Genomic DNA, 15,056 nt, shown 5'->3' with positions numbered 1-15,056 from the left:
TAATATCTAGAGTTTTCTACATATAAGATGATGACATCTGCAAAACAGATGCAATTTGACTCCCTCCTGTGAAAGTTGAGTGCCTTTTCTTTCATTCTTTTTCCCAATTGCTATGAGAAGAAACAATACTATGTTCAATAGAAGAGCTGCAAGTAGCCATCTTTTTCATCTTCCAAATCTTGGAGAAATATTTTTAATTTCTCTCCATTGAGTATGAGGATGGTTGCTAGGTTGTTTTTTTTATTTTTTTGCTTAAATACTTTTATTGGTACATTTTAGGTATACAATACGTTTACATTTATCATTGGGTGCTTGTACCTGTACATGATGTATCTTGGGTCTTATTTTTTCTCTATTCCCTGTGCTCCCTTCCCTATTTACAAAGACTTCACTTCCATTTCTTCCTTTTCTCATAATTTTTTATATGTAGACTTTTTGTGTGGAGTCACATTCCCCCTGTATCAAATATGTTGAGAACTTTATTGAAAAAGTTGTTGAATCTAAAAATAGAACTAAAAGCAGTATATTTATTGCAAGAAGCCACTATTGAATAACAGATTACACATGTCAATTTTAATAAATTTCAAAAAACTAAAAAAAGTATTTATTTTGGTAAAGGCTTTTTCTTTATTTCAATGGTTATATTGATTTTTTTATCCTTCATTTGGCTAATATGAAGTTTCTGGAAGGCCAATGGCAATACTTATCAAAAAGTTTAATATAGGGAGCAATGGAGGGGTTGAAAGGAGGGCAAGGGAATGGGGAAAAATAAAAACCAAGAGAGATTATGTAAAGGTGTAAATTTCCAATGATGAATGTCATTACATTGTATACCTAAAACGTACCAATGATTAAAATGAACAATTGATAACGCAAAATAGGAAGAAAATGTTCAAAAGGGTAGGGGAAGTGGGAGGGGTAGGGGAAAGAAAAGAAGGGAAAGGAAAAATTATGAGAAATGGAAAAAAAGGAAACAAAGCCTTTATAAATAGGGAAGGGTGGAGGGGGAGAAGGGAGGGCAGGGGATAGGGAAAAAATAAGAACCAAGATGCATCATGTGAAGATACAAGTTCTCAATGATAAATGTAAATATATTGTATACCTAAAATGTACCAAAAAAGAATTTAAGGGGAAAAAGTTTAATAAATTGCTTTTGATTCAGAAACAATGCTTTTCGAATTTGGCCTAAAGAGGATAAACATTTTGCCACAATGTTACATAAATAAATAAATACACACAAACACAGTTGGTATGGTGTGTTATGGGTTCCTCATTCTCAGAGTCATTTAAATCCAAAAAGAAAATATTCAAACAATTTTACATCTGTTCTGAACATGTACAACATTTATTACACTGTTCTTTAATCAATATAGTATAGTATCCATAACACATTTTGTGCAATTCAATGCATAGGCCCATACTTTTCTTTGGGTATTACTCCAAATATTTAGAGATTTGTCTCTACTTGACACTTGCATTTTCACAATGCTCACCCTTTCCTCAACCTAACACTAATGAAGGCTTCCAACTTCTACCACAGTAGATCCCCAGAGGCTCACAGTGAACTTTGTACCCCCCAAATCATAAAAGACACTTCCATTCTTCAAACTACTTGATTATTTACTAGCGATGTCAATGAAGCATATGTTCTCTTTCTTGAAATAGGGACTTCTTCCCATACATTTCATTTCTCCTGCCATGTAATTCAGAGAGACAAGCCTACCAGGAATTTTTGAAGCATTAATACAACCTTCAGGGAGAAACTTCTGTCTTTGAAATTAAATAGTCTTAAGAGAAAGCAACAATTAGGCAACCATGTTAAGAATTCCAGGCAGTCGTTTTTGAAGAAAGATAATGGAACTACCTTAATCTCTAGGAGAATGATCTTGTTTTCCATAAACAGCTGAATATGTTAGAAGAATAAAGGGATAATTGGTGAAAACCAATCCGTCTTTAATTATAGTTACCTTCTGGGAGATAGAAGTGGCAGAAAGTTTCTCTGCATATTTGTTTAAAGACTATTATGATACTATAATTAGTTGAATGAGGTAGTTTGAGAACTCAGTCCCCACTGTCATGGAAAATTTAAGCTCCCAGAAAACCCAAGGCAAACTATCTTGTAAAGTCTTATAGACAGAAACTAGAACTTCCCTGACTGGAGCATCTCCCTGGAATTTCCCAGAAAATGTCACTGAGACATAGAGCAAACTCCCAGAGGAACATGGATTGCCATGGCAATATCTGAGTGTGCGGTGTATCCTGCATGGGCTGAGACAGGTGTGGGGTAGACCAGAAGTTAACAATGAAGGCAAAATTTTTATTGGAGTTGAGCATTAGGGCTGCAAAACTATAATAATGATTCTCAAGGGATTGTCTCCATATTAACTAGATGAGCACCACCTGTGAACTTGTTAAACATGCACAATCTTGGCCTCCATCCAAAACCGTCAGAAACTCTAATGGTCAGGCCCAGCCTTTTGTGTTTAATAAGTCTTTACTTCTATATGATGAAAGTTTGCAAACAATTACTCTGGAGAATCTTTAAAAATGGATGATATGGGATCTATACAGGAATGTGTCTTGAGATTACAAGTCTCTCTAGCTGCAAATGCTCATCTATAAATCTAATGGCATAATGGGGCATGCATTTTTACCTCATAGTATTTATGTGCACTTTCTTTTTTTTTCATTTTATGCATTTATTTGAAATATTATTGGCAACAATCCTTTGCATGTTTGTTAACTCATTTCTTCATGATTCCATAGTCATTTAAGTGACGTCTCTCATTTTAAAATCCAAATTATTTATCATGTTAAAGATATATCCTTTTTTCCAGTGTGTATTCTTCACATACACACACACAATCACACACCACTATGTGTAGCTGGCATTAAAATTATCAAATACATTTTGATTTTCAATTAAATGACTTAAATATATTTATGTCATAAATTAATGTAAATAGATGTCCTAAAACTGAAGCACATTTACATTTCTAGGAGAGTTATTATTGGTTTGAATTGTGATGTTCTTTAACCTAGTGACCAAGATAACTTTAACATTTTCCTCAGTTTGACTAAATGCTATTTTACCCCTCATGCATTGCTTTATTGTTGTTCCTTGAATTATTTTTTCATATGTATCTTTAAGGCCTTTTGAGATTTTTCCAGTTGATTTCCTCTATCTCAAAGTGCTTGAAATCCATTTGACTTTCTAGTTAAGATGAACTATAGAATTACCAGTTGTTTTTCTGCTAGTTAGGATCAGGTTGAACATCCCTTCACATTGCCTCACCTGTGGTAAGCTCCCAACCTTCCCTTCATTACCACTGCTTTTACTTATTTGCTGTTTCTAATCTTTTCCAGGTAGAAAAGGAGTTGCTAAACTTTTTATAATTGCGTGTAAAATATAAAAATAAACTGACTGAGAAAGTACAAAGTATTTTTTTCTTGACATTTTCTTTGGAAGATCACAAATTTTGTTACTTTTTTAATGAATTGTCAACTGAATTATGAAAAAGTGAACCTATTAAGAGTCCTATTTTTGGATAGCTGAGTTGTTACCAAAACATTTTACAGAGATCAAATTTTAAAATCTCATAACTCTACTCGGCTATTTTTTCAGAATCTCTAAATTCTTTTTATGGCATATTGTAACTGAAATTTATTTTCAATTGATAAATAAAATATCTTGATATTTGCCATGTAAACATGATGTTTTCAAATAAGTATATATTGTGAAATCACTAAATCAAGCTTTTGAATATTTGCATTATCTCACATATTTTTAACATAATCACTCGGTAATTTTAAAAAATACAGAACATTGTACTAAGTATAGTCACCACATTGTAAACAGATCTCTTAACTTACTCCTCCTTTTTAAATTGAATTTTATATTATTGGCCTGTGCATCTGTGTTCAGCACAACTTCCCAATCTGTGACTTTAGACCAAAATACCAACTATTCCTCTCTTTAGTTCTGAGTTCAACTTTTTAAAAATTCCACATATAACTGAGATCAGGTGGCATTTATCTTTTTGTGGCCTGCTTGTTTCACTGAACATGATATCTTCATCCATGTTGATTTACTAGTGCTGTAGTCAAGCAGATTTCCTTCTTAAGTGGCTTAATACTAGCCAATTGTTTATATATACTACATTTTCCTTATCTAATCATATTTTAGGGACATCTGGGTTAATTCTACACTTCAAATATTGTCGAATATGGTTACTTAAGAGGAATATAAATACCTTTTGACACTGTGATTTCATGTCATCAGACATATATACACAGTAGTGGAAATCTTGTATTACTTTGTAGCTCTATTTCTAGAAATGTCCATATTGGTTATTATAATGCTTGTACTAATTTGAATTCACCAGCACTGTATGAGAGATTATCTTTCTTTGGGTCCTGGACAACATTTCTTATTTTTTATCTTTTTTATAATAACTACTCCAATAGATGTGAATTGGTCTCTCATGATTTTAACATGAATTTCTCTGATAAGTAGCCAGGTGAACATTTTTTTATATACTTTTCCATCATTTGGTCATTTTTGGCAAATGCCTAGTCATATATTTTGCTCATTTTAAATTGAGTTATTCATTTTCTTACTATTGGATTGTTTGATTATCTTACCTCTGTATCAGAGGTACAGTTAGAAAATACCTTCCTTTATGCCATAGATTGTCTTTTCTTTCTGTTGTTCCCTTGATTGTACAAAAGCCTTTTTATTTGACATTTTTCCATTTACCTATTTTTGCTTTTGTTGCCTGTGCTTTTGGGTTTACACCCAGCAAAGTCATTGCCTAGAGTAAAGTCATGGAGATTTACCTCTGTTTTCTTTTACTGGTTTTATATGTTCAGATCCTCAATGACTTTTGTGGGTGGTGTGAGATAAGGTTCTAATTTCGTTCTTTTTAAAGTAAATATCCACCTTCCCACCATCATTTATCAGAGAGGCGGTGGTGGTAGCAGTCTCAGCGACACCCAGGCTCCAAGGATCAGAGCACCCCACAGGGGAGGGGATCAGCCCTTCCGGCCATGGCAGTGGCAGCAGGGCACTGCTACCTGGCTCGCTCAGGCCATCCAATCCCGGTGCCGGTCCCCGTCCTGCCAGGCCTCCGCTGAGGGCAGCACTCAACACCCGGAAACCCACAGCCCAGAAAATCGCCCCTCTGATGGCTAAGACCATTCGAGATTACAAGAAAATCCTCTCCAGAAGGTGAACTCCAGGCCTGACTTGGCCCGGGAGTTGCCCGAGGAACTCCAGCACTGGGAAGAAATCCAATGGGAACAGACAGGATGGGGTTGGGGTGTGGGTGTGGGTGGCGGTGGGGACTGCTGGGCTACACTCAAGGAGCTGGAAGGGATGCTGTGGGCCAGATAGACGCACCGTCCACGCTGAAATCCCAGTGACAGAGCCATTAGGGAAGACAAAGGTCCTCATGCCCCGAGGCTTCATGGGCATGGATCCGCGCAGGCTCCTTCGTCTGTGCACACCCCCAAGGAGACCTCCCAACTGGCGGTGAGTCGCGAGGATACGCGGGCCGTCCTCCCACTGCCCGCGCCCCCCCCCAACCACCACCACCCCGGCGCGCCTACAGGACCCAGCTCGGGCCAGCTCAGTGAGCCAGGGACGCCAGGCGGAAGCAGCCGCCGGGAGCCAGCCAGAGAGGGAGCGAGTGGGCCCTGCGGGGAAGGGGAGGCCTGGACGGAGGGAGATGGCCAGGGCTGGGGCGACGGAGGAGCGGGTGGCGCGAGCAGTGCGCAAGCTGCGAGGCCGCCTGCTGGCCACCAGCGACCCAGACAGGCTTGCCAGGTATTTGCGGAAACTCTGCGCCCTGCCGGTGAGCGCCCAAGTGCTGGCGCAGACCCGCGTCCGAAAGACAGTCAAGCGCCTGCGCCGACATGCACTGGTCGGCACCTTGGCCAGCGCCTTGGCGGCCCTCTGGAAAAGCTTGGCTCTTTGCCAGCGAAAGCTGGGACCTGGGCCCCAGGACTTACAGGAGAGCAGGGGCTCGGAGGGCGGCGGCGGCGGGAGGGAGGGACCGAGGCGGCGTTGTCCTGCCATCAGAGGGAAGGGAAGCCTGGGGATCCCCGGACTACCGCGCAGCCCCCGGGAGAGCAGCCGGCAGCCCTGACTCTGTGCGGGGACAGACAGGGGGCCTGAGCGGGCTCCCTACAGCTCCCAAGCGGTCTCCCAACCCCCTCCGCCTCCGCCTCCGCCTCCGCCATGGCCACAGCACAGCCTGCCGGGAGCAGCGCCCCAGACTCGCACCGCCTGCTTCCACACCCTGGGAACTTTCTTCCCACCACGGCCACCTCCCCGCCTCCTGTGTGGCCTCTCCCACTCCCAGGCCGCCGTGCGCGCACTACTATGGCTCCACGGAGCACCTGGGGGCCAGGGCTCACAGCCAGAAGAACACAGAGGCCTTGCAGGACAGGCCTGGCCCTGCTCCAGGAGCACCCCTGCGGGGACCCGAGGAACAAGACCCAGGAGCCCGCCACACCACCCCCCTCAGAATTCACTCCCAGTTGCGGGTCTCTTCTGCTTCCCCCACCCGCACATCTGTGCTGCAGAAGATGGCCTTCTATGAGCGCTTCCTCCAGGAGCTCTCCGACAACCTGGACACCATCTACGATGTGGATGTGAGCTTCATCCCCGATTGTGTCCTTCGACCCGTGTTGGAGAAGTGCCCACCTCATGAGCTGCGTCGCATAGAGTCCTGCAGTCCGGGGCTGGCTGAAAAGACAGATCATTTATGGGCACTTCATTGTCACAGAGACTTCAAAGACCAAAAGCCAGAGGAGCACGAGTCCTGGCGGGAGATGTACCTGCGGCTGCAGGATGCCCAAGCACAGCAACTCCAAGCTCTGACGACCAGGATCCTATCGGCGGGGGCGAATGGGCCCCCAGGCCACCAGACCAAGCTGATCCCCTTCAGCACTGCGTCCTCCAGGAGGCAGGAGGAGAATGCTGGATTTGGAGGACCAGGAAGAAGTGGAGGAGGACAAGGAGGAGGACGAGGAGGAGTGGGAGGAGCAGAAGGAGAAGCAGGAGGAGGAGCAGGAGGAGAAAGAGGAGGAGGAGGAGGAAGAATAGTAGAGGACGGAAGAGCAGGAGAAGGAGGACGAGAAGGAGGAGGGGGAGAAGGAGGAGGAGGAGGAGGAATAGGAGGAAGCAGAGCAGTGGCATCGGCAGCAGCAGTGGCAGCGGCGGCAGCAGTGGTGGTCGCAGTCACAGCAACACGCAGGCTCCAAGGATCAGAGCACCCCACAGGGGAGGGGATCAGCCCCTCCGGCCATGGCAGTGGCAGCAGGGCACGCTGCGTGGCTCCTCTCAGGCCATCCAATCCCGGTGCGGGTCCCCGTCCTGCCAGGCCTCCGCTGAGGGGAGCACTCAACACCCGGAAACCCACAGCCCAGAAAATCGCCCCTCTGATGGCCAAGACCATTCGAGATTACAAGAAAATCCTCTCCCAAAGGTGAACTCCAGGCCTGACTTGGCCCGGGAGTTGCCCGAGGAACTCCAGCACTGGGAAGAAATCCAATGGGAACAGGCAGGATGGGGTTGGGGTGTGGGTGTGGGTGTGGGTGGTGGTGGGGACTGCTGGGCTACACTCAAGGAGCTGGAAGGGATGCTGTGGGCCAGATAGATGCACCGTCCACAGTGAAATCACAGTGACAGAGCCATTAGGGCAGAGAAAGGTCCTCATGCCCCGAGGCTTCATGGGCATGGATCCGCTCAGGCTCCTTCGTCTGTGGACACCCCCAAGGAGACAGGGTCCCCCACAGCTGCACGCCGACACCGCTTCCAAAGCCCCTTTGTGTATTTGGATCGTGGGAAGATCTTTTGGATTTTTTCTACCGCCTCCTTACCGACCGAACCATTCCACTTGCTTTGAGCAAATGGTAGGGGCGGTCACCCCTCCAGCCTCTCAACATGACAACTGGCAACACATCCTCCCCCGATCAGCACAGGGCCCCTTCATCCTCTCAGGAGCACTTTCTTGTCATCAAATCTAAGCCTCGTGACTTTTCTTGCAACCCTACAAGGAGGACAAAGGACAGTTGGCTCAATACGCTGGCAAGAAAAGGGGAGAGTCGATGGACAAAAGTTCCCCAGCCTGGGCCCGGAGACTCACTCACACCTTTCACCCCACAACGCTGGAAGGCGGGGGCAGGAGGACTGCCAGTCATTCGAGCCCAGCCCCAACCGTTTAGCGGGTGACGGAGAAGCCGTCCCCAAATGAAAACATTTCGCAAAATGCCCTGGGGGAGGGAGCTCATTTCAAACGTCTCTGCCTACTGGCCCAGCAACAGTGGACTCAAAAGAGCTAGCAAGAGCGAGAAAGAGAGAAGCAAAGAAACCCGGGCAGTCTGCCAGCCAGCCAGCCAGACAGACACACGGACAGAGTGGGGAGAAAAGCACGGTTCGAGATTTCTTTGATCATTACCATAGTGTAAATGAAGATCGACCTACAAGATTTCCCCAAGCGGGTGGGAGGCCTGGCCAGGTGCATTGTGGGAAACCAGGTCGGAGCAAACCTCCTTTCGTCTGAACCCTTGAGACCAAACTGGGAATATCTTGGGCTCTTCGGTTTCCAGACCCAGGAGACCAAACGCCAACCTCATCCTTCATCCAACCATCCAGCATCCCATTCGGCCACAAAACCAGCCATCCACTTATCCATCCACTTATCCATCCACCCATCCCCCCATCCACCCATCCACCCAGACAGCCAGACAGCCAGCCATCTAGCCATCCATCCATCCATTCATACATCCACACATCCACCCGGCCAGTTTTGTTTTCGTGTTTTTTTCTTTTCTGTTTTTGGTCCATTGAAGATGATTCTCTGTGATGCTTATTCAAGAGACGTGTGTTGAGAGACAAGGGAGAAACAGGAAGCCAAACATTGCCCTCGTGGAACTCAGCATTTTCCTTGAAGAGGAGGCCTCTGTCCAGGGCTCAAGGCTTCCGCACACACTGCAACGAATGGATGCAGCTCTGGCTGCCCCTTGTTATTTCCGTGTGATGCGATTGGACGCCCGTGCATGGGTGGGTAGTGCCTGAGAACTCGGCTCCCTGGGAGTGTGTGCAAGGGGGCGGGATTGAGGCCAAAGCTGATTGGTCCGTGGGTATGGTTCGGGCTCCTGTTGGCTCACAAAGGTAGCCAGTAGCAGGTGTTCGGGTGAGGGGTTCCAGGCGGGGAGGGCGTGGTGAGAGGAGAGGAGAGGAGACCTCCCGAGATCTGGCAGCCAGGACCAAGCCTCAGCAAGGCTTCTAGCGTCGGTAAGTGCACATCCACAGCACGCCCGGCACACGGGTGATTCCAGGCCTAGGCCTCACAGGCACCCCGAGGACACTCAGCTGACCTCCCAGCCGGCAGTGAGCCGCCAGGATACGCGGGCCGTCCTCCCACTGCCCACACGGCTCCCCAACCACCACCACCCCAGCGCACCTACAGGACCCCGCTCAGGCCAGCTCAGTGACCCAGGGACGCCAGGCGGAAGCAGCCGCCGGGAGCCAGCCAGAGAGAGAGCAAGTGGGCCCTGCGGGGAAGGGGAGGCCTGGACGGAGGGAGATGGCCAGGGCTGGGGCGACGGAGGAGCGGGTGGGGCGAGCAGTGCGCAAGCTGTGAGGCCGCCTGCTGGCCACCAGCGACCCAGACAGGCTTGCCAGGTATTTGCGGAATCTCTGGTTTCCTAATAAGAGGGTTCCTGGAGAGCGAAGATCCTCCTCTCTTGGGGAAGACAGAAGCAGTACCATGCTGATCATCATCTGATGTGACATTAGATTCACACACTCTGAATTTAATTCAGGATCTGGTATTTGCTTTCTGAATGAGGGAAAGTCTTCAACTATATAAGAAGCCAGGGTGTCCCCATGTGCTTCATGAAACTGCCTGATGAATGGGTTCTTTAACTGTTCTTTGATAATCACTTCTCAGTTTAGAGTTCTCCACACATTGTGTATCTTAAATATACAGTTTTTCTTTAAATATACACAGTTTTTAAGTAAATTGGGAGGAAACTGCATGCAGATGTTTTTGATTGATGAGAAATGAATACAGCAAAGCAGTCAACACAGTGCTGGCAATTGGAACTGTGGTATTTATCTCTCCTGTCATGTGTATGATAATAGCAAATGATGGTGTTCATCCCGTAGAAAGAATAAACATCGGGAGTAGGGGAGGGAAGAAAGACAGAACATCTCCAGCATATGAAATGCGCACTTCGGGGAAGTGTTTATGTGCTGCATCTTCCACTGGGAATATTGGTTTGCAGAAAAGTACAGAAAGATGTATCGCTGATACAGAAGTTTCTTTGGCATGGGCATATAATATCTAACACTGAAAACGAATTAAATGCTAAATTCATTAGACACAGAAATCACGAAACTATGACTATTTTAACTAGAAGCAAATGTATACGTAAATAGCATTCTTTGAGAAAACTGGAAATATTTTAACCTTCCCAGATAAGTGTGTTTTACTACAGGTTACTGAGGAATCAAGTGAAATCATGCTGGTCGGCATTCATCACTCACCAATTAAAACCTAATCTATTTTATGAAGGGGCAGGGGATTTAAAAAAGAACCAATCTGTGTTATTTTCATGTGACCACTCCCTGGGATGATTGCAACCTGCATGTACTGCAATTGTATACTAATAAAAAATGAAATAAATGCTACCAGGATAAAAACTCATAAACTTCACCATTTTTCTTTTAGACATCTTTAGTGCAAAAATATTTGGTGTATATTTGATACTTCCATTTTATATTCTTGCATAAACCCAATTTTTATCTTTCCCCAGGGACACTACCACACTCACATGGCATAATTATTCTGTTCACTTTTCATCAAGTTGATATTATTCTTTTAAAAAATAAAAATTGCATAATATGTTTGGTGAGCTTTGTATACATGCAGTCTTATAGCATATGCTATTTATAATTGATGCTCTTTGGTAATTTTTTAAAATTATCTTTTGCATATTTAGTCCTTTTTAAATTTTTACTACTAGAGTATCCCATTGACTTGTCACAATACAATTTAATGTCTACAAGTGATAAGCCTTTTAACATATAGGAAGATGATGGCAGATAGATATGTAGATAATAGATAGACAGATAAAATAATAATTCTATAGAAAGCTAGATGGATAGATGTGACTACATTTACAAAATAGAGCTATCCATTTGGGGAACCCCATTACATTCATGATATCTTATCTTAGAGAAAGGAAGAAGAGGAATGCAGGAGAATATAGTTTACAAATTGTGTGTACTTATTACTTTATTTTAAAAGATCTGAAATAATAGTATAATGTCCTAGGGTTTAATTCTGTAATGAGGTGAGTGGTATTGTTATCATTATTAACTCTAGTCACTCTGTTGTTCCTATATGAACTATTTCGGAGTTTTAAGAAGCAGAAAAAGTAAAGTCAGCACCTCTGCATCTCCACCTCTCTACCCAGTGCCCTTGAATCACCTACCAGCATAGAACAAAAGCTTTCTGTATAATGGTGGATCAAAACCACCAAGATAAATCAAGGAGCTGATTGCTTTGAGCCAACTTCTGTATCCCTTAAAATTCATGTGTTGAAATCTTTATCCCTAAGCATATGGTGGTATTTAGAGATAATTCTTTCAAAAAGAACTTGTTAGAATATGCTCAGTAGGGTGAAGCCTAATCTGATAGGACTGGTATCTTTATAAGAAGTCACTAGACAAACTCACAGGCACACATACACACATCCAAACACATACACACACATTGAAGATGCAGGGAGAAGATAGTCAGCTACAAGCCAAGGAAAGAAACCAACCTTGCTAATGTGTTGATCTTTGAATTTCTAGACTCCACAACTGTGGGGGAAAAATTCTGTTGTTGTTACCCCATCTGTGGCCTTTTGTGTCAGGAGCCCCAGCACTGTATACCCCAAGTGAAACACCTTCCCCACTACCCTCCCCAAGTAACTTCAGTAAACTTAAAGATATTTTACAAGTCATCAGGTCTGAGAAGGAGCATGATTCTGCTCAGAATAAAATGGGCCTCATTGGAATGGAAAGTATAAGGAGAGCAGGAGGAGAGTGTGTGAATATTGGTGTGAAGGAACATGAGAATGTGCAACATAACAGACTGGCGGGGGTCACCTGGGGATTTAATTTGTTTCTTATCATCTTATGCATATAATGTCATCACTGCTTCCCCTGAGTGAAATTTAAGCAGAATACCATTCCTCATGTCCAAATCATCACCTACGAGACTGGCTTCACTGAGAATGATGTTCAGCACATCCAGGGTATGGAAGGCAGAAGATCAGTTGTCAGCACTGGTAGACAAATTGACTGAGGCAGGAGGGTCTCACTCAGGAAGGTCATCCTGAAAGCAGGTTTAGGTGTTGTTTCCTACTTAGGCCGGTCTGTGGAGTGACTTGTTCACAGGCCAATTCCTAGTCTCTCCAGAGCACATGAGGGCCTCAATATCTAAAGCTACTCATTAGGGTACCTGTTTTCCTGTCGTTACTGTTCTAGGAGTGTGTGTCCTTAAAGACTGAGAGTACAGAAAAGAAGAATTCAGGTCAGCTGATCTCCTGACCTCCAGTGTCATGTGCACCACCTCCAGTTCTCCCAGGGCTTATGCTCTGCTTACTTCTCAGATCTTGCATACATAACCTGTGTCACTCTTCCATTTTTGCTATAAACCAAGTCATTTATATTGATTTCACAATATTAGAAAGGTGTGCAAATACATGGGTATGGATAATATAATTTCTATTAATGAAACTCATAATTTTATTTAAATTTTATATATTTTGAGTGGTCATGAAATATGTCTTTAATTTTTTAACCCATTGAAATATTTCAGTATGATTCTAAGCTCCTAGGGCCATACAAAAAGAGGTAACAGGCCAGATATAACCCAAGAGTCACAGTTTGTCGACCCTAGTCTGAAAGAATGTTAAAAGGTACACTTCACTGAAGTTGTAGGATTCATCTGTGGTTTAAATATGAACAGAAGTCTCCAAAGTTGGTTAACTTTCTCTAAAAAGATCTTTTTAAATATAATAGTAGTATAAATATGACTAAGATGTGAAACTGCACTCATGGTATGTCCTCTTGTCATTGAATAGTTCATGAATCTTAATATTTTTCTATTTTTAAATAGAGGATTCTAATCTATTTTTTATTATTGGTGTAGTCCCATTTGTCTGTCTTTGCTTTGGGGTAATACATAAGATCTGATAGTATATACCAAATATTCATTGAAAATGAATTGATATGCAAAATCCATTCACCCTCTGAAACATTACTAATTGTCTTCCTCTTGACCAGGGTCTCTCACCCTTGCCACTACTGATAAGGTAATCAACTCTCTGCTATTTAGGTGGGTGGTGCTGCCCTGTGCTTTGTGAGATAGATGTTCAGTGGCATCCCTGGCTTCCATCTACTAGAGGTCAATAGTACAGTTCTCATCTGTAACAACCAAAAATGTCTGCAGACATTGGTAGCACATAACCTGCTGGGAGACAAAATAATCTCAGTTGGGAAAAATTTATCTTAGACTCTTTCTGCCTCAGATTATTAGAGAGCTTGACACCAGGATTCTCATTCACATTTAACAAAGGGCAAGTCCTTCAAGAGGAGCCAAATGAAAAATTCATTGTGGTTCTCTCTGAGATACCTTCCCATGACTAAAACTCAGGCTAATTGCTTTTCCAGGCACAAAGTTCTTACCAACCGAGAATCCCCGGGATGGGTTATTCCTCTACAAATGGACAAGATTCACCCAAAACTGGTCAGGTCTCAGAACCTACTGTGATTAGCATAGCCTTCCTGAAGATTCTTCCACTTCAACTGTGTTATTTCTCTCAGAAATGTAACAGCTGTCAATGAAATAGCTGGTATCTCCCTAGCTTCTCCCCAATCACTACCGTGATGGCTGTGGCTGTATTATGGAGCCCATACCTGCTCCAGATGATGTCTTCTGGACTCCACCAGTGTAGGGAGCAGAGGAAGGGGACATTACCAGAACTTCTGCAGCAAGTCCTAATCTCCTGTGAGCCATGGCAGCACACAGCGAATTACAGGAAAGGTAGAAAAATGAGACTGAGAAGAAGCTGAGCTTTGGGTCTGATCAGTGCTGCTCTGGGCAGCAAAGACAAAAAACCCTAGCTTGCAGCACTTTTTATTCAGTACATCAGGAGAAACAAATGTAAAAAAATGAATGTGTACATTTCAGTACTTCACATTGGGATAAACAAAGTGTAACAAAAGACTGAGGGGCAGTGGAAATCTAAAAACAATGAAGAACTATGCAGATGAAAATTTGGTTCCTCCCAGGGTGTCTCCCACAGGTGTGGTCTTGTCCTGGAGCATTACAGCATCATGGGATCATTGAGGTCTCAGTTGTGACCCTAGGCCAAAATGGAATTATGTCTCAGAATGCCATAGCTGGCCTATAGGTGGAAGAACTAGGCTTAATCAAATTATTTTTCTTTAGAATTATGTAGCATTGCTCCCAACACACCAGGCTCAGATTTAACCTAAGTATAGAATTTAATTTTGGACCAATCGGTAGGCTCAGATCAGAAGGCTTGAGTTTAAACCAGTTTGGACCAATCAACAGGCTCAAATTTGGTCCAATCACAGGCCTGATGTGGCTATAGAAGCAGCAGTCCTCTCAGAGGAAGACTCCTGTTGTATTGGAACCCCCACACCACGCTGCAGCAATTAAGCCTCACTTTGGTGGTCATGTAAATCTGCTCATGATTTACTTCTCAGGTAGTATGACCTCAGAAGGTTTTGTGTGGACAGAGGTATTGGTTTATAAGACAGAACTAGAAACTCTAGGAGCTGTGATTCCTGAAGAACTCCAGAGACCTGCAGCAGAGAAAGATCGTGATAGAGACCAGCAAGTGGCATAGCTACCCGATGTTATCTAGAATGAGTCAGCATTGAACTGTGGTGGGCAGCAGCACCCCACAGTGACAGGGACCAACAATTGGCAATGTTGACAGGCAGCATCCATCACTGA

At 44.0% G+C, this 15,056-nt stretch overlaps 1 protein-coding gene across 2 annotated transcripts in view; it reads left to right on the top strand.

The window, feature by feature from the left end:
- Positions 1-4,712: 4,712 nt before the first annotated feature.
- The window catches only part of LOC110347600 (uncharacterized), a 28,078-nt gene continuing 17,734 nt past the window's right edge, over positions 4,713-15,056 (top strand). For both annotated transcript variants that reach the window (XM_087204159.1, XM_087204158.1), the window contains exon 1: positions 4,713-9,304. In XM_087204159.1, coding sequence (XP_087060285.1) covers positions 5,917-7,497 — 1,581 coding nt within the window. In that variant the 5' untranslated portion in view covers positions 4,713-5,916 and the 3' untranslated portion in view covers positions 7,498-9,304. The remainder of the gene's footprint in view (positions 9,305-15,056) is intronic.

Source organism: Heterocephalus glaber, unplaced genomic scaffold (genome assembly GCF_053883595.1).
Source record: "Heterocephalus glaber isolate CG9 unplaced genomic scaffold, H.glaber_assembly_v1.0 deba00001868, whole genome shotgun sequence".
In the NCBI taxonomy this organism is placed as follows: Eukaryota; Metazoa; Chordata; class Mammalia; order Rodentia; family Bathyergidae; genus Heterocephalus; species Heterocephalus glaber.
Note: the sequence above shows the minus strand (reverse complement) of the source record. Positions and strands in the feature narration are given on the sequence as shown.